Source organism: Nannobrachium achirus (genome assembly GCF_963921795.1).
Source record: "Nannobrachium achirus genome assembly, chromosome: 20".
NCBI classification, from domain to species: Eukaryota; Metazoa; Chordata; class Actinopteri; order Myctophiformes; family Myctophidae; genus Nannobrachium; species Nannobrachium achirus.
Window position 1 is genome coordinate 20,884,805 of NC_137827.1, and position 23,001 is coordinate 20,907,805.

The 23,001-nt window shown below is 41.6% G+C and overlaps 1 protein-coding gene across 2 annotated transcripts in view; it reads right to left on the reverse strand.

The window, feature by feature from the left end:
• The window catches only part of flvcr2a (FLVCR choline and putative heme transporter 2a), a 34,830-nt gene extending 12,761 nt beyond the window's left edge, over window positions 1-22,069 (reverse strand). For both annotated transcript variants that reach the window (XM_080751305.1, XM_080751306.1), the window contains exons 1-6: window positions 22,031-22,069; window positions 16,973-17,633; window positions 11,717-11,858; window positions 6,053-6,193; window positions 2,875-2,942; window positions 2,382-2,485 (exon numbers count right to left, since the gene is read on the reverse strand). In XM_080751305.1, the coding sequence (XP_080607431.1) occupies window positions 2,382-2,485; window positions 2,875-2,942; window positions 6,053-6,193; window positions 11,717-11,858; window positions 16,973-17,626 (1,109 nt within the window). In that variant the 5' untranslated portion in view covers window positions 17,627-17,633; window positions 22,031-22,069. The remainder of the gene's footprint in view (window positions 1-2,381; window positions 2,486-2,874; window positions 2,943-6,052; window positions 6,194-11,716; window positions 11,859-16,972; window positions 17,634-22,030) is intronic.
• Between the last annotated feature and the right edge of the window lie 932 nt (window positions 22,070-23,001).

Genomic DNA, 23,001 nt, shown 5'->3' on the forward strand with positions numbered 1-23,001 from the left:
CTATTTTCACTACTTAAGAGACATTTGTGTTTTCTAATTTATGGAATGTCTTAAATTTTATGTTTTGAAATAATAATGAAAAACTAAATCTAGGAAACAAAAAAAATTAACAGACCTTTAAAAATGTGTCTTGTGGGGTGCCCGGTGGCCTACTGGTCTAAGCGCATACCATATTGACATTGATGCCTGTCGGCGTCGCCGGTTTGATTCCCGATCCGGGCGACTCTCCCCATCTCTCCCCCCATTTCCTGTCAGTCTACTGTACTATCAAATAAAGGCATAAAAAAAAGCCCAAAAACAAATCTTAAAAAAAAAAAAAAAATGTGTCTGTGACCCACAAATGGGCCACGACCCAGTGTTTGGGAACCAGTGCAATATACTATAAATAGCTGATATGGAGCTGCTTTGTGTGATCCAGCTTCACTATTCAAGTTCTTGTCTCCACGATTAATGAAGACAAGTAGAGAAAGGCTGTCAGCTCAGATATGTGAAGGGGCAGATCAAACCCACAACTCTGCACAGCTGAAATCTCAACTGTGCGCCACTGCCAACTAAAGCCAACATTAGCTTGCTTTGTGATAGACTGATTTAAAAGACATCCATTCAAGAGGCCTTCCTTTAGTACGGGTCTGAAGACTGAGAACCAGAATGCTAGAGTGTTTCTTGAATTTTTGTCTGAAGCGGTACACATTTGGTTAAAAAGTAAAAGCAGCCTTGGTTGCGAACAGTAATGAGAATTCGCCCCATACGTACATTTGACATTGTTGTTGTCTTTTTTCATTGTGTCTGATTTTTTTGAGTATGTCTGTTTGTTTTAGAAAATAGGGAAGCACTGTATAAATATTTGATTTGAAACTGTGTATACCTTAACCTGTGTAAAAATAAAAGAATATTTGAAAAATAAATTTGTCTGAGGCAGCAGCACGGGAAGAAAAGAAACAAATCAGGAAGAGTAAATCTGTGAAAAGGTTGGAACTCAATTTCCCATACAGTACTATTGTATCGTATCGTATGCACGTGCGTATGCAAAGCTTTACATTGCATCAATAGAGGGGATGATACATACATGATCAACCTTGATCATGCTTATTCGTTTGTATTTGACTTGACTGTTGACGAAGGCCTGTGCCACCAGTGACTAAAGTAGAGCTCCAAGGAACATGATGCCAATTTCAAAGAATCCTCATTTCCTGAGGACAAATAAAAGGCATATTGGTTGCTGGCTGGGGATGTCGTCATGACTACCATGTCAACAAAGGACCTCTTAAAGCCTAAGAGCTGTGTGATGTTGTTCTGTAATAATGTTTTCTTTTTTCTTTTTTCATTTTGTTTAGCAGAGTGGAAGGGAAAATGTATTAGGAAAAAAGGTGTGGCTACTGAATCATCTGTCCAATACTAAATTGCATCTGTCCACTAAACAAGTTGAACCTGTATTGATCAGATGTCATAGTAGCAACAGCAGTAATGAAATGCAGGATACGTCCAGGAGTAGAGTCAAGAGGCAAAGCAAGATAGACCAGTGGTTCTCAACCTTTTCAGGCCACGACCCCCAAAATAATCATATTTTTACTGGGGACCCCCCCCCCCACCCTGACGAGCACTAAGAGTTGAGGCATTACATTTTGTATAACACGGTTCTATTGTGAAAATAGCAGATCTACATGCTCACAACGCCGCGTAGATTGGCTATTTTCACAATTTCTGCCTCTAAATATTTGACAATTTGGACATGTTTTAATTTGTCATTTTAGAGGTATTAAAAATTCCTTAAATTGTCACTTTAGAAATGTGCATATACCCACTATACACTTTGTTTTCTGTTGAGTGAGAAAAGAATGTTGCACATTAAGCTAAACATTTGGGGACCCCCCAAAACAATTTGGGGACCCCCCTGGGGGTCCCGAACCACAGGTTGAGAACCACTGAGATAGACTTGGGTTTCCACTTCAAATGCAGCCCTCACCGAAGGCACAAATTACCTCCTGCGACACCGGCTCGAACTCAGTGCTACATCTGATTTACAACTCCTGTCACCCATGGTGTCCCCCAGGGCTCTGCGCTTGGCCCCTTCCTCTTCATTCTCTACATGTTCCCTCTCGGACAGATACTTTGCCATCACAGCCTCCAGTTCCTCCCCTTCAAAACCATTACTTCTAACAATTACTCCACCCTCACAACCTGCCTGACTGACATTACACCTTGGATGCAAACCATATTAACCATATATTTCATTAGTTTAGCCTTCATTTTTTTTACTTTTACATGTTTGGGGTACCTTGACAAGTGCTATGTAAATGCCATATACATGTATTATTATCATTATTACAATTAAAATAAAATAGTTAAACCATTGTCACTTGGTTGTTGGAGGTGTAGCTTACTTGTAAGTCTTGGTCTTATCCAGCCAGATGCCACATATGAGAGAGCCCACCATGCCAGCAATGACAATAGTCAGACCAATTCTTCCAGCATTCACCTCTTCACCCTGATAAGGACAAAATCAAGATGTTTGCTGTTAAAAACTCTTTTGGCAATGGGGCAATAGTCACTGGTTGACTATGTGACATCACATACACATCAGTTGTTATCTGAGATGGACTGGGTTGTTAAGCCATGATACTTAGAAACAAGTTATCAGAGTGACATGAAAGAAAGAAAGAAAGAAAGAAAGAAAGAAAGAAAGAAAGAAATAAAGAGGAAGGAAGGAAGGAAGGAAGGAAGGAAGGAAGGAAGGAAGGAAGGAAGGAAGGAAGGAAGGAAGGAAGGAAGGAAGGAAGGAAGGAAGGAAGGAAGGAAGGAAGGAAAGAAAGAAAGAAAGAAAGAAAGAAAGAAAGGAAAAAATAAGAAAGAGTGCTTGATGTAGAATGGACATACAGGGTAGTGTTCAATGATCATCCGGTTCAACAGAGTGGAAACAGCATAGAAACATCCAACGTTGAGCCCTGCAAAGAACAGAAAGACAACCAGAAGTTTACATCTACAGCACTCATGAGGGGCAGTGGTACCTGTACCCGTACCTGTCCACCACGGCAGACTTAGAGTCTAGGGGTTTATCGGCTTTGTCGAATGGTACGCACACAAATGGCCTGTGTTCAAGGGAGATAAGGCGGGCGGAGAGTGTGCCATTTGCCACTGTACTCCGGGGCGGCACCTGTCAACAGGGAGTGTTGGGCGGGAGGAGTAGGTACAACAGCAGTGACAACACACAGAAATGTGTGCCGGGTGGAATTCATTGGTACGACGACTAAATCGGGGAGAAAAAAGGGTAAAAACAAGAAAAGGGAGAGCAGAAGCATGGCTATGTCAGAGCTTCACCTCAAATCTCATTGACCATCAGCTATTTTCTGTAGTTGAGCTAAACATAATCTATTTTTGGCTCAGAATGTGCGTCATGCAGACAACGCATCATTGTTTTGCCCAAAGCTGTGTCATCAAACCCCTCAGCCTTTGCAAAGATTCAATTTAAATCAAAACGCATAAATTGATTGTATTATATTTTGCCACGGACCCCCATTTGAAAATGTTTTGTGCCACGCCCAGTTACCCCAGAAGAGAAGATTCATGTAAAAAATAAAAATAATCTAAATTATTCAACATCTTTCAAACACAACCTAAAAGTTTGCAGCACTAAGTGACGCGTTGTGAGCTTGTAGATCTTCTATTTTTGAATAGTCAAGGCTAAAATAAAAAATGACACCGATGCTTTCCCGATTCCCGATAAGGGAACTCAGTACCTTCATCACATCGGCAATACGACAATTTTTCTAACCTTATTTTTGATTTGTTATTTGGGACTGTTTAAGACCATTATTTTACATGTAGCTCCATGAGTATTTGCTTGTTTGCATGTTGTTGTATGTTACTGTGTTTCTCTGTAACAAGCTGCACGTTGATGGTGACTGATAAAGATTCAAACTAGTAGTGATTCACACTTTTGCTTATCTGCATTACCTTTAGCATCAATAATACAACAACATCCACTTTACAGTGCTACAGTTATGACGATGGCAGGTGATGTGACCCATGACTCATGTTAATGTAACTATGTCATCGCCAGGTTAGCCGACAGACGATCCCAAATCACCAGATCTGTTTTTACTCCATGTGAACTCTCACCTCTATAAAAGAGTGAGTGCATCTGCAATGCAAGGCTAAAATGGTGGTTATGGAGAGTGCCATTGAGATCGGGAGAGAGTCTTAAGTGCTTTGTCATACTTGGGATAAACAAAATGGCAATAAATGTCTTGAAGGACAAATTCGTTTTTTTACATACTGTATTTTAGATTGTCATTAGAGAAGTAAAGATCAGTGTTAAAATGTTTTCATTTGCTTCTTTCTATTGTTTTAGCAAATAGCAATCTTAACGACTTTGATTTCAGTGCATGGGGGCATGTGTGCAAGTGCCTAAATGTGTCTTTTTAGACACAATAAGCCGGCAATTTCTTTATTACTATTTACAGTAACACTAATAGCGCCCATAAGTCATATCTGCCCATGAAAGATTGTGGTGCATCTTAGGAATGGGCTTATTGTATCTAAAAAGACATATTTAGCCACTTGCACGAATGTCCCCAACCACTGAAATCAATGTCATTAAAATCGCTAAAACGATAGAAAGCAGTCAATGAAAACGTTTTAACACTCATCTTTTCTTTTCTCTAATTACAATCTAAAATATGAACCCTTGTTGTAAAAAAACAAAGTTGTCCTTTAATATACTTTTCATTTAGGCTACTGTGTGTGAAAGTCAATGTTTTATCGGTCTATCGCCAATAGCTATTTAGGAAACATTAGCAATCAAGTATGAAGTGAGGATTAAATGCCTAGAGCTGTAAATAACATTGTCTCTCAGGAGACACCTGTTTCTGCTCATCTGAGGTGACACTTTATGGCTCTTGACACCCATATGGTCTCGCAGTATACGCCTCACCGGCCTAAACACACAAGGCTCCATCTCTCATTGTACGATTCCCTGTGACATGTGGTGTCTATTCTTCTGATTGGAATAGATTATCATCTTTAAACTGCTATTTGTATGTGAATTCAGGAAATAGTGTTAAAGATATGTTTTGTAAGGAATTAAGGAAATAAACTAGCCTGGGTGCCAGCCTGTTCGCTCCGTTCCGCGATCTGTTTTGTCTCTCCGCAACACAGTCTGGAAATGATTCAGCTGACTTGCATTTCTGAATGTCCGTTGTGACATAGCGAGGTCGTTGCTGATTGGGTGTTGTTCCAATGAATCAGAGTAGGGTTAGGGTAGCTACGTCATCAGCCAGCCAATACAGACTGGTGTATTTGTCCCGCACCGCACCACAGACCAATCAGAAGCCGCGGTGGCTGGAAGGCCACGTGGTGTTGTTCCATCGAATGGGAAGGTCACGTGGTGTTGTTCCAACGAATCAGAGTAGGGTTAGGGTCACCCTGTAGACAATATGCCTTCCGGTTGGTTCCAAGATTTCTAGCGGAAGTGCTGCGTTTAACGGATGTTACGTCATGCGGTGCGGGTCTGTTTACATTCCCCAGCTAAAAAACAAAAATAGATTGTAGCTCTTAACTCTTTCTTAATAGGTGTAACATTGCTTGAATCAATGTTTTTGTTTGTATATTGTTTATTGCGAGCGCAACCGACGGAGCAGGAGACGTAGACCAGATTTTTTCGTGCAGGGAATACGTTTCCAGGAACACCGCACTGTGAAAAAAATACAGCTTCCAGGAAAATTCAGCCCCAACTCCTAGAACGGTTTCTGCCTTATATTGTCACCAGGCTTTTCTCTTCGCAGATGAGTAAGCCTGGCTACGCGAGGCTAGGTTAGGGTTGCTTCACACCACAGACCAATCGGAAGCCGTGGTTTGCTGGAAAGCCGTTGGAGATACAAGGTTTTCCAGACTGTGATGCAGAGACAAATCAGATCGCGGAACGGAGCGAACAGGCTGGCACCTAGGCTAGACCTTGACATGAACAAGTTCGAGAACCACTGTGTCTAGATGATGCTTAGTTGTGAAATTACTGACGAACCCTTAGCGTCTTCATTCTATAAGCTGAGAGACCCACCATAGCTGACCACCAGCAGCATGAAGGGCTTGTTGCGCAGCAGTCTCATGATGGAGGCCATGTAGGAATAGTCATCTGGAGTGATGCATCGAGCCTGGGCCTGGGCTTGAGTTGGGGGAATATCTGGCCTGTCCTGGAACACTGGTGGACACAGACATACACAGTACACTACTGTAAAGCATTTTTTGTTAAAAAAAAAAAAATGTCCATACAAATACAACGTGTCCATACAAATACAAATATTAAACATGTGGGAAAAAAACTAATTTGAGCAGAATTTAAAGCATTCAGTGTGCAACCTTTTAACCTGTTCAGTCAAAGTATGATCACAATGAATGAGACACTAAACTAAAAGTCACCTCTCAGTGAGTCAAATAAAGTCTATGCACATAGGGCTTTTCTATTTGTGACTTCTATGTTTTGGGACAATAAAGCCTGTTAAATATCCCCAATAAGCTGTTTGTTTTTTGATGCTTTGTCATCTCTGATGGCCTTTGCCATGATCTTCCACGCTGTTGTTTGAACCCTCCCAAAGAAATTGGAGGATGATGACTAATCTGAGGAAAACAAACATACACGTCACTCAGCTGGCAGTGACAGTGGAAGCCTATGATCTCTCTCCACTATCCAACATCTGTCAATCAATCTATCAACAGTCTGTTCCTGATAATGACATTGCGAGGTGATTTGCAGGGTGAGCGCATGTGCGTATCAGCTCAATAGCAAGATAAGACACGCTTAAGACGTGGCACTTACCGTGATGTCATTACTGGTTTTATGTTTTTAAAGACCTTTCTCTTTACTTCTCATTATTCTGGGTTTCCTTTCTACCGACAACAGAACCAACAATTCAAATTTAGTGGAGAACAAACGTTTTTGTTCTCGATTGTTTGAACAAGCCTCCGATCATCTTCAAGTTTGTTCCAACTTGAGTGGCCTGGTAAATAAATTGGCCTTAAAAAACATTTAGTGATTTAATGACAATCACCAATATTGGTTAAGATATCTGAGAATGGGTGTTAATGTGTTGTTTGGACATGAATTAATTGGTCTGTCTTCCTTTGAAGCATTGCTTCTCTATTTGGATTGTGTAGGCGTGCTCAATTGTTGCATTATGTTTTTTTTGTTGCCAGTAGAATTGCGTTGCTAGGGAACAGCTTGGGTCCAAGTGTATTTCTTGTCGGCTACTGATATTAGCTAACACTACAACAGGAAATACATTTTTTTATGTTCATTTTGTCAAGTCTGAAAGGATCTAGTCTCGCGTAGCCAGACAACTATTCCACAATCTCCGAATGAGCATTTGACCAAATCGCGGAGGCAACAGTCTGGCCACGCGAGACTAGAAAGGATCTAATAAAGTAGTTTCTTTAGAGTGCACTTTGTATGGACAATATTTGTTCTAATTCTCAAATGGAGTCACTGTTACAGAGGATGACCCTTAAAACGTTTAATATTGTTTTGCACTAACTGTATTGAAAATACCATTTTCAGAAAGTGCTCTAAAGTTGGACTGTATGTCACCTTAAGGCTGTGGTGTTTTTCAAGGTTCACAATGTTATTGTCTCCACCAGCCGAAGGCTGAGGGAGAGTATGTTTTCCCCTCCGTCCGTCCGTCCGTGCGTGCGTCCGTCCGTCCGTCCGTGCGTGCGTCCGTCCGTCCGTCCGTTTGTCCGTTACCAGCTAATCTCCGGCGCCGTTGGCCCGGTCGCTGCCAAACTGTGCACACACACTCCCTCGACACCAATTCAGAACCTCTGCCCCAAATATTTCACATGGGCCTGTTCTAGCGCCACCAGGAGGCCGACTTTTGCAAAACTAACTTTTGCCAGTACTCCTACAGATTTTGTCCAAAAATCACGTAAATCAGTAGACAGTATCTCTACAGTCATGTGATCGACATGGATGTGTCAGATTTTCCATATTCCATCCTGATTGGCTAAAACTGGCTTTCAAAGTTTGCAGGATTGGTCAGTTTTGAATAAAATGCCTGAAATCCTGAACGCAGTGTGCGATTTTGGTGAAATTGTGCATGCACATTCCCAATAGGCAGAGGAATAAATGCCACTTAAGAAAAATCAAATCAGCCTCATGGTGGCGCTATAACAGGCCGATTCATGTTTTCACCTATAACTCCACCGATTAGTGTCAAACTTTGTATGCGCACTCCTTCGAGGCCAAGGTAAAACCTTTTCCCTGCATTTTTTACATCAACCTTTTATAGCGCCATCAGGAGGCCGACTTATGTAAAACACATTACATGCCTGACCTGGTGGAGACCTGTGCTCGGAAGAGCACTGCTTCTAGTTGTATGTGTGTTGTTTTTGTTTTGTCCATGTATTGTTTTGTCTACTCTAATACGGTTTAGGCCGAATATCAAAATGTCTTGGGGTGCCAGCCAGGGAGTTAACCTGACAAAATGTTCAATTATGGCAAAACCATTACATAAGGCTGTGTATCTAATCGAGTGAAATCACTCTCATAATGCACACCCTCTGGGTTCATTCAATAGCACAAAATAACGGACACAACACAGTAACTTGCAGGTAAAAAAAGGCATATATTGAAAGGCAGATGTTGATCACGATTCAGAAACCAGTTCAGTTCATTGTCAGTTCCAAAAACAGTGTTCGCGCAACCCAGTTCACCAGTTAACCCGACAGTTCACTTCCCAAATTCCCACTCCGATGTTAAAGCCGGGTCTCCGCTAATCGTCACAACCCACATTCAACGATTGAGACATGTATTTATGTTGGGACCCCCTTGAAAATGAGATGGTACATCTCAAGGGGTTTATCCTAATAAAGAAACACACAAGAACACACACAATGCATGCAAATGTACACTGAGTGAGCATAAATGTATTCCTATAGACTTCAAGACTAATCTAATACACAGTGTGCAGGCATGTATGCAAAAGGTATATATTAACAATAACTTATTTTGCCTTAAAGACACACTTGAGGGGAACTATCTATGCATGCATGCATGCATGCATAGTTGCATACATACATGTTTATTCATGTGTTTATTCATGTTTATTATGATTCATGTTTATTCATAAATGAATGACCCATTTTATACTTTACTTTGTCGTATGACAGCGTATGAGGACAGCGTCTTTTTTTTAACTAATTGACATAATTTGACATTTTTCACCTACCGTATAATGCCCAAAATAGAGACACCAGGTTGAATGTGAAAGTCTGTCTCTCTCTCTCTCTCTCTCTCTATATATATATATACTGTATACCGGTATATATATATTATTATTTATTTATTTTCCTAAGGGTTTCATACCCCTACAGAGGTTATTCATATTGTCTGATTTACTTTCAACGAATGAAAAACAACAATATTTTGTGTGACCGCTATCCAGACCCATTGAGTTGAGTGTGAAAATACAGTGAGACATGCTGGGCTCCTGTCAGCAGACAGGATGGGCTTTTTGGAAGGAAGAGGAGGGCAGTAGAAATACTGGCATCATGTGACCAACTTGATCTAGCTGGGGAACTATATATCTCTCCTACAAAGACCCCCAGCACAGTTTGGGGGGGAATGATTCATTCCGAATGAACATTTACAACTAAGGCACCCTGGCAAAAATACCTAAAGGCACTTTAGTTCAGTTGTGAGTCATCGCTGCCAGGGGAGAAAACCTGTTCCATACTTGATCTTTTCATGTTTATTCATAAATGAATGACCTATTTTATACTTTACTTTGTCTTATGACAGTGTATGAGTACATGTGAACTTGTACAGTATATCTGCCATTTGTGCTATTTATTAACTAATTGACATAATTTGACATTTTCCACCTACCGTATACAGTATAATGCCCAAAATAGGGACACCAGGTTGAATGTGAAAGTCTCTCTGTGAGTTTTATAAATATTGAACCAATGAAAAGTAATAAGAATAACTTTTTTTTTGCCTTAAAAGACACACTTGAGGAGAACTCTGTCAGTATACATGCTGTGTTTATTCATTAGGCGTTGTCATATTGAATGCTTTAACTGTAGAAAATAAAGAACCATTACCCCCTGACTGAGTGTTAAAAACACTTCAGCAGTTTAAGAGTCAGACACTTTGATGATCTACACTTCATTTTAAGTGAAGTTGTAAGCTGCTCTTATTGTTGTACGGTCTGTTTTTATTGCTTTGTTTTTATGCCTCTGCCGGTGGACAGCCATAGCCAGAAGAATTATTTTCAGTTTGTCTGTCCCTCTCCCTCCGTACGTGCGTACATCAGTCTGTCTCATTTTGAACATGATATGTAAGGAACGCCTCGAGGGAATTTCATGACATTTGGCACAAATGTCCACTTGGACTCTAGGATTAACTGATTGGTTTGTGGTCAAAAACAGGTCACGGTCAATGTTGTGACCTCACTAAATACATTCATAACATTCCTTCAAAGACTACATATGCCATATCAGGAATCAGGATAAGACACCGATATAAACTGCAACTGGTACCCCGTGGGTACTATAGGACACTTCACTCTTGCTTCATGACATCTCATCTCAATCTTGTGTTCATGTGCCCCACCACCCTTCCATTACCACAAAGGGACACACCAGGGCTTCATAGACAGAACCTCTGGAGGAAGCACTGGAGGTGATGCTTCCCCATGCTTAAACCACTGACAGTCACTATTCAGCTGAATGAGGAAGTGAAAGGAGTATTTGACGGAGCCTAAGGGTTAGATGATGTAATAAAACACGTCAAGTCACAAGTTCCTGCTTCCACTTTACATCACATCTGAAGTGATCTCGTCACAAAGGCAAGCCATTACTGCAATTACTGCGGCTGCTCATCTAGTGGAAATGGTGTGCTGCAGAGTTCCTAGTGGAGAGCACACATCTCACCATGCACGACAACCCTGGGAGGACTGGCTTTCTCCTCTAACACTGCCTGAGGAGCTTAGCTTAGCAACTAAACTTGGAACCATTCCAAGAAGAAGACCAGAGTGGTTGATGGCAAATTATGACCCAAAATGAATGCACAGAGCCACCCATTGAGCGCTCGTTGGTCCTGAATAGAAACGTTGAATGCCAACACAAATCTTATTTTAGGATGGACAGAGGCAGTAATGAGTACAGATGTAACTTTTCTTTTTCACATCCAATACTAAAAGGAACAAAGCATCACAATGTAGTTAACAGACATTTTCTGGGGGTTGTGGTGAGGGGTTCAAGTCTAATTTAGGCAAATGTCATTAAATTAAAGTAGCCGATTCTTTTCCGAAAATCAGCCTTATTAATTAGGATTTAATGTCAGCTCTTAAAGGAGTAGTTCACCCCCAAAATGACTTTTTTCTCCCTATTGATTAGTTACACCATGGAGACTTGAGTTCAATTATATTTTTTGTATTGCTCACAATCCTAAGACAAAAAAAATATTATAGTAGATTTACCCCCATTGATTCTGGATGGGGACACAAATGCATGGGCCTTGGATGGGGACGCAAATGCATTTGTGTGAGAATCAATGGGGGTCAATTTACTTGACCCTTGACCCTAAATGTATTTGAACTCAAGTCTCCATGGTGTGACTAATCAATAGAAAAAAAGTCATTTTGGGGGTGAACTACTCCTATAAACTGATAGGATTGCTTTTACTTTTAGATATAGGATTTTTTATCTCTCCCTATGGACTTACCCATGACCACGAGGATGAAGAGGACCGTGGCCACTCCGGCAGTCACGTAGAACATGATGCTGATGTGGTGCGCCAGCTCGTCTAGATCGTCCACATTAGGCACTATCATCGGTGGCACAAGAAACCCGATGGCAATGCCAAGCTGTGGGCGAGAAACACAAACACATAGCATCAAGAGGTGTCATCTCCAAAAGTGTCCACGCACACATGCATGCGTCCAAGCTTACACACTCACTCACTCACTCACTCACTCACTCACACACTCACACACTCACACTCACACTCACACGCACACTCACACTCACACTCACACTCACACACACACACACACACACGTCTAAAGGGGAAACCATAGGGATAAAAAAAAGGCACGAAAAGGCATATAAGGCTTAAACAAAACACATTAGACAAAATATATAATTAGGTGACCCATATGCAGCTTTGTTTTTAAACACACTAAAATGTGGTGTATTCAAAAACAAATGTAAACAGCACAGGCATTTGACAGTGTTACATTGACTATATGCTGCTGTGAAAAAGTCAACAGAGCATGCTTGATAATCTGTTGACTGTTAAAATACAGTGAAAACAGTGCGTCATATTGGACACTTCAGAGGAGCAAAGGGATCGTATTTCTTGGAAAAGACTGTTCAGAAATGTGACATACAAATGTCTTCAGACTATGTTAAAAGCCCCTTGCCAACAGGCTGTCTGGCAACAAGTGTGGATCTTGAATAACGTTGTTGTCGTTTGGAAACCTCGCATCTCCAAGTTTCAAACGTTTACGTTCTTTCGCAAAGTAAAGCCCTGCTTCATCATACAAGGCTGTCGCACAAAAGTAGTGAAAACAGCAGATCTACAGGCACACAACGGTGCGAGGCGTTGTGTGCTTGTTGTGTGCTTAAATCATTTTTAAATGATTGCAAAACGAACAGTTTTGGACATACAAGGTTTCCACCCGACAACGACGATAAGTAGGGGTACTAAACGTCACGTTAGAAATTTCACATTTCCTCTGCCTCCTAGCAAGGGTGTCACAAGAGTGGGGGGGGGGGGGAGTGGGACTGAGTTACCAGGGCCCAAGGTGGAGGGGCCTTCATTATTTTATATTTTAGCTATTGAAAAACAGCGTGGCACCGAGTGACGCTCTGTGAGCTTGTAGATCTGCCATTTTTCTTTAATCGTGAAAATGTGTGCAAATCTTTGAATATATGTATTTTTTAAGCGAACATTTGTAATTCAAATTTTGCTTCTGGGGGGTCCCTGGAACTAAATTATTTTGAGATGGGGGTCCATGGCCAAATACATATCATTTTGGGGGTCCTTCACATGAAAAAGTTAGAGCACCACTGACATAGAACATAGTTTTTTTCCAAAAAAAACGTAGAAGAATTTGAAATATTCAAAGACGATTTTTCACGATTTTTCAAAAATAGCAGCTCTACAAGCTCGCAGCGCAGCACTCGGTGCCGCGCTGTGAGCTTGTATATCTGCTATTTTTCAATAGTTAGAGCACTAAATAATGAGTAATAATGCATTCACAGTTCCCCCTATGAAGAACATTCATGGGGGGCCCGCAGTGAATCCTTGTACCCAGGGCCCAGAATTTGGTGCGACAGAAAGCCTCAAGTTCAGAGAGGACATCTGTCGGGGTCCCACAGCTCTAAGGGAAAGGTGAGATGGGAAAAGGGCAAGAGGTGACGTGACATGCTCCTCTGGGGTGGAAACCTCTTGTAAAAATGTGTGTGCAAGTACTTATGAATGTGTCTTTCAGACCTTCAATCCTTCCAGCATGCTAATCACCACCTTAGTGATTAACGTAGTCAGTTTGGGACTTGCCTACCTTCTACAGATGATGCACTGTGCCCACAGCTTCTACAAAACCAACCTTTACTACTAAAAAGTGGATCAACTTACCTTGTGGTCATTTTACAAGCGCTAGCTTTTATAAGACTTGCAGGAGCCTATTAATGAGCAGCTTAGAGGTAATATTGTTGAAATCACAGTCATGAAGTCAAAGCAAAGTAAATGAAGAGAAAAGCCAACTCAAAATTGTTAAAAAGGAAACCCTAAAACTCATTGACATTTCTCTTACAAAACAATTTTAGTAAACCATCAAGTCTTAAGATAGTCCAAAACAATCTTCACTTCAATATCAACATAAACAAAATAACTGAGATAAAAACGATTTTGAACTTTGAGACATCACATGCCATGGTGCAGTAACCAGTTTAATAGTGTACAAATGGTTGACTACGGGGAGATGACTCTTTCAGCCTAGAAGTTGGTTACTTAGTATCAGGTTTGGGACCAGAGTCAAAAGGAGTAAAGTAGCTACTGTATGAGCAAGTAAACAACAAAAACAGCAACAATACAGCCTTTATGTCCCCATAAAAGCCAGGGTCAGGAAGGGGGATTGGATCATAGAGCAGAAACATGCGTGAAAATGACTGATATGCAGTGTTTATCCTAATACATGTGAGAGGAAATTACTCACGAGAATAATTGTTTTGCTTATGTGGCATTGCAGTGGCATTACATGGTGAGCCACTGAAATGTACTCTAACCATGTTTGGCGTCACTTAACCTCCCAAAGATGCGTGTTGGGAACCCTAGTCATCCATGTCATGCATCAGGAGAAGGGCTTTGTGCTATAACCACTTGCTCCATTGGACGGCTCCCTAAGAAAGAGCTGCGCATCAGAAAGATGATCATTCTCACATCATGCGTGACCTGTGTGTTCCTCAACTATTTAACTTGATCCTTTTGGCCTTTTATTTTTCTTCTGTGTGCTAGGATTTGCATTGACTCACTGACCTCTTCTGCTATTTTTTTCTTCAGCAAAACATATCAACTAAGGGGAGCTTATGGTGGGGCAAACAATACATAGTAGTCACTAGTCACACCTTTTAAAGCAGGTGCTGGGCCAATGGAAGATAGCAACAAAAACATGAAAGAAGGTCCACACACTGTTCAGCTCAGTGCAATCCATCCACAAGGGACGTTTCGAGCTAATGCTCTTCAGAAGCTCTCAGAAGGCCTTAACCTAGCCTTAAAGTCCAGTATAATACATCTACTCAGTGGTTTGCATGCATTGTGTTGCTGGTATTGATTGTTTACAATCCCATGTCGTGGGTCATCTTCTGTAGTAGTGACCTTCTCCATTTGTAGAAGGTGTGGTACTGTGTGTGTGTGTGTGTGTGTGTGTGTGTGTGTGTGTGTGTGTGTGTGTGTGTGTGTGTGTGTGTGTGTGTGTGTGTGTGTGTGTGTGTGTGTGTTAAAATATGCCATATCAGAGCGTTTTCTGGGGACCATCTTTAATGTTTTTATAGCTTATGCTAGGGAACATAAATGTATTTAAGCTGAGTAACATCAATATCATATATTTTTGCGGTGCATAACTGATTACCCTCTGCATCAGCCCTAACTATCTTGTCATGAAGCTTTCTCAGTGACATCTCATTGTACAGATAATTTACCCAAGCCGTGGGAGTCTGTTCGGAAGCAGACGGTTGGAGTGGTGGAAGTCACCCGCCATTCCCCGCAATTTCCCCAGGCTAGGAAGAACAAACCACACGCACATACACACGCGCGCACACACACATGTACACAAACAAACATACAAATATTCACTTTGAACATTTCTCTAAAAGGCTCCATCTAGCTTTTATTCAAAATTGTGATCCACAAGAAGTCTTATCTGGGCCATTTGTGTTCTCCTCCATTTCCTGACAATGTGAGAATCTATATTGACACACCTGTTGCATGTGTGAATTTGCACCACGCCCCTATAGCGTTCAGGCATTGACACTAAGGCTTGCCCACCTGCCCCCGGCAGGTAAATAAAACTCTCGGGCAGGTGGAGTTTGCTTTCAGGTTGCCCGACCGGGCAAGTGCTCGTTTGAGAGGGAACGCAACAACCGTCTATAAACACAACACCAGATATCTGTCTAAACACCTGAACGTGGCCAGAGTGCTCTGCCTTCTGGTCTGTGGAATGTAAAATAAGAGCCCCGTTTACCTATAATGTGCTGTTTTTACTGTTGCTACAATTAAAAATGTAAAATAACAAGTGTGAACCCATACACATTTTTTATCGCACAGCCCCAGAAAGTAAAAAAGACATGTGTTAAATTGAAGAGTAATTTTTATATTTTTCAATGGATGAGTTCGGGCAAGTGGGCATGACCTTTGGGCAAGTGGGCATGACCTTTGGGCAAGTAGAACATGACCTGTACTTGCCCAACGGGCAAGTGCCTCTGAGACCTTAGTGTCAACCCCTGGGCGTTGGTTTAAAAATAAAGACTTTGGTTTACACATAGGAGTCAGGTTTCTGCGTATTTATAGGCCCAACAGGCCTGATGTTGATAACACTATCCAAGAACATGAATTTCTATATTTAGATCTCTGTATTCATATCACTCTAGAAGCTTTCTCTGTTCGGCACTTATGCAACCTCGATCCTATAAAAAGCTCTGAAAGCTAGAGTGTAAATATTAAGGATATACCCTTTAAAGTAGGAATATCCCCATGTGTAAATAAACTGACTATCCCTTAGGAATCACAGAAAGACAAAAGCAGGTTCCCAGGACGGACCATTTCATTCTTCCAATCTAATCTCAAACATGTGTCTGGGAATCAAGCAATACCTTAGATTTAAGCAAATCGATTATTAAGAGGTCATTACCATGAATGCACTGAATGTAAGCTGTGAGCAAAAGTTGTTAGTATTCATACAAAAGGTTCAGCTGATTTATGGTCACATTATGAAAACCTGCCTTTCATCAAGTCATATTAACCAACATTCACAAAAGAAAATCATGTCCATGAAAAGATCTAGTAAGTGCTTGGCTCTCGTGGCACATAGCAGGGACTTTATAAGATCCCTCAGTCACAGTGTTGACGATTATGCAACCAACCATATGAATAAACTTGTAGCAACCCCCAAGTGCAGAGAGGGATTCACTTCCTGAAACCTGCTGACTCAAGAGGAAAAGCTCTGACAGGGTAGGCGATAACGTTCGCAGACACAGAGACACTAGTAAAGCACAGAAATCAGTCACACACTTATGATGGAAGAATGAGGTACATACAGTACAGATCACCCATAAGATGTTATCAACATATTGCCATTCAAAATGTTTGTTTTCTCTCTCTCTCTCTCTCACACACACCCGATATACTGTAAACAAACTGGCACTTGTTCAGACAGACGGCACACAAGCGTTTAAGCCAAATCGGTAAACGGAGACACACCTGGTTACCCAGAACTCCAATGGAGCAGGCGGTGGAGACTTCCTGCTGGCCAAACCACAGGGAGGCGAGCCTGGACGGGATGCCCAGAACAAACACCGTGCCCACCGAGCACATGAACTGGCCAAAGAAGGTCATGGGAAACATGCTGGGCATGGCCGTGCCCGTCTTGATCCACGCCCCGATGCAGTTGAAGGCGGCGCCCGCCACCACCACGTCCCGGAGGCCCCGGTTGTCCAGCAGCCACATGACGGGCAGGATGAGCGGGATGTAGGTGAGGAAGTAGATCATGGAGAGCCAGTCGATGGCGAGGACGCCGATCGAGTAGAAGCGCATGAAGATGTTGCTGATGATGCCGTACTGCAGCCACATGAAGGCGTTGCTCATGGAGTACGCCGAGAACAGGAAGAGCATCACCCAGCGCCGCTTGTACAACCGCGTCTCCATGAGCGGGTAAATGGGTGTGGTGTCCAGGCTCTGGGAGTCCATGTCCAGCCTGCTGTCTCCCAGGGGCAGGTGGTGGCCGTTCTCTCCCGGGGAGAAGAGGTCCGTCCTCGGAGGACAGGACTCTCCGCGGGGCTTCTGGTGGCAGTCCATCCAGTCTGGCTGGAACTCGCTCATGCTCCTCCTGTCTTTCCCTTCTGCCTTTTGCAGCATTTAGGAGCTGGAGAGAAGAACACAGAATTCTCCTTGCGTGTGAGGCCTCTCTCTTTAACGGCTGTTATTTACCTGGCCTGCTCCTCCCTTAACTTCGCCCATACCATACCTATCAGCAGGTAAACACGACTGACTACCATCTGTGCTTAAAAGGCAAAATTACTGCTTTATCATTAATTTCCTAGCGCTGCTTTTATTTTAGTAGATTTAGTAGACGACTAGACGTGCATTTGGGTTGCAGACAGTTTAAATCAAGAGAGTGGTGTTGGATAGCTCCAGACACATATGTACAACCCTTTCATGCCTGAGTTGCTCTGCCAGTGTTGAGGCTTGCCTTCATGTCCTGGTATTTATCACTGCTCTTCGTCATGTGATAGTATTCCTTTGAGACTTTTCAAACTCCTCCTCCCAGCTCGGGTTACCTTATGTCCTGAACTGTATTTGTTTTTCAGATTACAGTATGTATTGTCTGGGTACACAAAGTACAGTGACACCTGCATGACTCCAACACAGGCAACAAACACTCCATCAAGGATGACACGCTTGACTTTAAACGCACTTCAAAGCAAGGTTAATTACTAAAGGCAAAAAAAACGTATCCCTCAATTCATCCCCTTTATGCTGGATCTGGGTTGGGGTTATAACACACACACACACACACACACACACACACACACACACATATGCACATGCACACGCACGCACACAAGGAAATAAAGGCCATCAAAATGATGCGTAGAAAAGTTAATAATAGATCTGGATTTTGTAGTGCCGGGCAAATATCCAAAAACAACATACCACTATTATCACTCAAAATATGAAGTCACCTCAAATATAAAATGAGTCAATTATAGTTATTTTGTATAGATTTTTCAGCTCCTGCCAAAAATACAAAGTAGATCAAGCCCTTGCTTAAGTGACAGGTAGTCTACGTAGGGTAAGAAATACAGTAGACATAGGAAACAAATAAGTCTTCATATATAATTTAGATACTTTATTTACCATTATATCACCTTTGTGATCTCAGCCTATAGTACAGTGGTTCTCAAAGAGGGGTCCTTTTGGGGGGGGGGCAGTAAAATTACTTAATATAGCATCAACATCAGTTTATAGTTTATCGGTTATTTGAAAATAGTTGATCTACAACCTGAACCTCACAATGTGTGATGGGTTGTGAGCTTGTGGATCTGATGTTGGGGGTCCTTGACATGGAAAATGTTTGGGTATGCTATACTAAACCTGACTAATTAATTTTGTCTTTAGCCACAAACAAGCGATATAAATCTTTTAGTCACAGTTTGCCTCATACAACAGCTTGAGCGTAATGCAATGTAGGCCCTGAACACTCATACGTACAGGTCATGCAAGTAAGTCTAGTAGTTTACACCTCTTCTCAGGGCAGTGTAGGTTGTGTAGTGTACAAACTAGGTGTCATTGACAGCTCCCTCACACTTCTATGAGTTTTGTTGCATCTCTATTCCCTAAGGGCGTTTTCAATAAAGTGACCGGCAGGGATGACATTGTTATGTACTTGTGTAGTCGGAAGCAGGGAGTTACAGTTCATTGCCCTTCTGGTTCTCTCTGCAAATAAAGGTTAATGATACTTTTGTCCTGCAAAATAAATCTGTTTTATGATTTCTTTTGAATGCAATCAACAGAAGTAAAACAGTCAACACTGTGAATTAAACCATATACTGTATGTACCAAGAATGCCCCTGTTAACTGCTGACCTTGTTTCAGGCTTTAAACCAAAAACCCATTCAATAATTTACCAGCCTTGTGGTTAAGAGTGTCTGCCCTGAGACTGGGAGGTCAGGGTTCAATCCCAGGTAGAGTCACACCAAAAACTATAAAAATGGTAGCCAGGGGCTACCTACTGGTCCAGGAGCATACCACATAGGCATTGATGCCTGGCGGCGTCGCCGGTTCGATTCCTGATCCGGACGACCTTTGCAGCGCATCTCTCCCCCCATTTCCTGTCAGTCTACTGTCCTATCTAATAAAGGCATACAAATTGTAGCCAATGCCTACCCCTTTAGGCACTCTAAAGCCTAAAGGGGTGGATTAAGGATAAATCCCTGCAACATACTAGAGTCCAGGGGGTGTACTTGTACATCACATCATAGATGTGCCTAACACTAAGGAAACATGATGCATATAGCTCCAAACCAGCTTGACCTGACTAGAGGTGTACAGTGTTGAGTGTTCAGGGCTTTTAAGGCCATGTAATATATAGCCTATACACATGCATTACATAAACTGTATAAACAGGTCATGTGTGTTTGAGGACACACATGAAGTACATAAGCTCATTTCTACAAATGCAAAAATATACAGCAAAGAAAGCTGCTCTAAGATCAATTTGATCAAACCCTGCAACCTTGAAGGCATTGCGGCGGATTAGGTAGGCTACTAAACCTGTCCAATACCAGACTTTTTGGTCCCAATACTTAGACCAGATTATCGAACTTTTTAGTTAATTTAGTAAAAAAAAATCAATTTGAAAAATATTTAACTTATATGGGAACAAAATCTAAAAACAGACAAATCACTTTTTGACAGATAAAAAATAAACTAAATTTTAATTTATTTAACCAACCTTTTTTCCCCCCTACCCTTACTTGCCCCCCTCCCCACTGGAAACAATCAAAATTATGCAGCACAAAAACTGATTTCACCCACTATTTTACACCTGCTGCAACCCTGTGATGTGAGTGTGACAATAAAGATGATTCTTCTGATTCTGCAATATTTCGTTTTATTTAATTTCCCTGCCACCCTGTGTCACATGCCATAGGCTAGGTTCACGAGTTTTATATGACACACGCCTCCTTGGATCATTTGATATTACACGTCTAAACGTCTTGTTTTTTCTCATGTCATGTGCTTTGAAGGTCTGTCATATTGCCACCCCAACAACCATTTAAAATTATAACCCAACTAGTTACCAACCCTTATGAAAGTGCTTAAAGGATGGATGAGGCATTAAAGGAGTAGTTCACCCCCAAAATGACTTTTTTTTTCTATTGATTAGTCACGCAATAGAGACTAGAGTTCAAAAATATTTTTAGTTTTTTGTTGCATTCCTAAGACAAAAATGTGATAACAATAAATGTACCCCCATTCGTTCCGGATGGGGACCCGTTTCTTCATCTGGAATCAATGGGGGTAAATTTACTCAAATCAAATTTTTGTCTTAGGAATGTGACAAAAACCAACAAATATTATTGAACTCTACTCTCCATGGCATGAGTAATCAATAGAAAAAAAGTCATTTTGGGGGTGAACTACTCCTTTAAACCAACAAAAATCGCGACCTCAAGAGTTATTGAGGAGGTGACGGATAAGCTATAGGATAGGCCTACAACGCTTATTAGAGTCGAAGTGAGAGTGACAGGGACAGGAGTCGCCGCGCAGAAGATAGATCGTTTTTAAAACGACGTTAATAGCCTGCCTGCGAGGCTACGCGTGGACTCGTGGAGAGTGGAGTGTCGCGTAAAAGTCCTCGTTTGTACTAACCACAGAAAGACTGTACAAAATCATTTGGTCACATTTGAAATGTGGACCCGTATCCCCTACACACTCGGGAGTTAAATAGCCCGTAATAATTTATCACCTCAAGAACACTGTGTTCAGATTGCGTTACGGAGCCGCTGTCCAGCGTGTATACGTGGACACTGACTGAGGTCGGAATTTTATGATCAGTCCCCGACGAGACGCTCACAGTCACAGACACAGTGACAGTGCAGTGCATTTCGGTCGTGTCACACATTAAATGCCAAACGCAGTCTCACACCACAGCACAGCACAGTGGAAAATTCCAACAGTAACCTATATTTAATATTCCTATGCTACTATTGTCCTCAAGCAGCCTCTCCTGCTGAGCATTGAGCAACACCAGGCATGAAATTGGGAACAACACCATGGCTCGTGAAACTGAAAGCAACTTTTCAAATGCATTCGTTGTTATAATAGTTTTCACGTTATGTTGTTTGTTGTATTATTGTAAGAATTCATTATTGTGCGTGTATTTTTAATGGAAGAAAAACTGATTTGCTTTGTCTGCGCTGCTGTGCCAATTGTCCACATTATTTCTATATGAGAAAACAACATTGGACGTCTAGGATAAGAAGATTCTTATAAATGCACATTATGCTGTTATCACAGAGCAATCTCACGTTCATATCATTGTCAACTACACATTTTCTAGTGAGACTTTTCTTCACGGCGCCTAAATAAGCAACAATGTATCACAATGTGTCACTTTAAGCTTGACGTTCAGAGAAGTGACTGAGCTGTTGAGATACAAAACGCTACAATTGACCTCCCATTGATCCTACCATTGAACCCGCTAAATGCAAGGGAGAAATACAACCAAAACAAAGAACCGTCAATGGAACATACCTGAGCACGGCTGCATTGACTACATATACACTGATACACTACACCAGCAGAAGATGGCGGAATTGTTCACACACACATACACACACACGTCATTTCCCTTCGTTTAACTTTGCCACTTTTCACAGCTGCTCCCTAAAATAAACAGACCATCAGTCTTGCCATTGACCCGCGGGTGTCTCATTTCATTCGTTGGGCATCATGCACTGCACTGTGGGTTTATATTGACCATTTCTGGCAGATCAATGTTCTCCAAACATGCATCACCTGGCATGAGGCGTGAATTTATGAATATCTATGTTTACACTGTATGTTAATATTATTATGATTATTAATAACAATAATGATAATATCCTACATTATTAATACATTATTGTTGAGCAAATAAAGACAACGTGACCTAGCTTTCTTTAAACAATTCTCAGCTTGTCTTTATTTTAGTTTTGTAAAACACACACACACACACACACACACACACACACACACACACACACACACACACACACACACACACACACACACACACACACACACACACACACACACACACACACACACACACACACAAATAGTTAACTAAGCATCCTTCATAGGCTATAATTGTATTTATGACTACATAAATTGATGTAGGCGACAAGCGACCTCGCACCATCTGACCGGTGTTGTATACTGGACCAGTTACCCATACAGTATATGGAGATCCATGGCTATATGGAGATGCTGTGAGACCCCAAACATATACTCAGTTATTCGTTATGTGAAAGTCCTATGACGTCTATGACATCTGACATCAATCCCTTTTATGCCCATATATGGAGATCCCTGTCTGTAGAACCAGCCACACAGATATGGGCTGTCTTGGCCATATATAGATTTTGTTAGTGTGGTATGTGGCCGTTGTGGCCTCCATATATGGGCATTCCCATATGAAGTCCTGTTAGATATGGGCTTAATATTGATGACATCAGGGATCT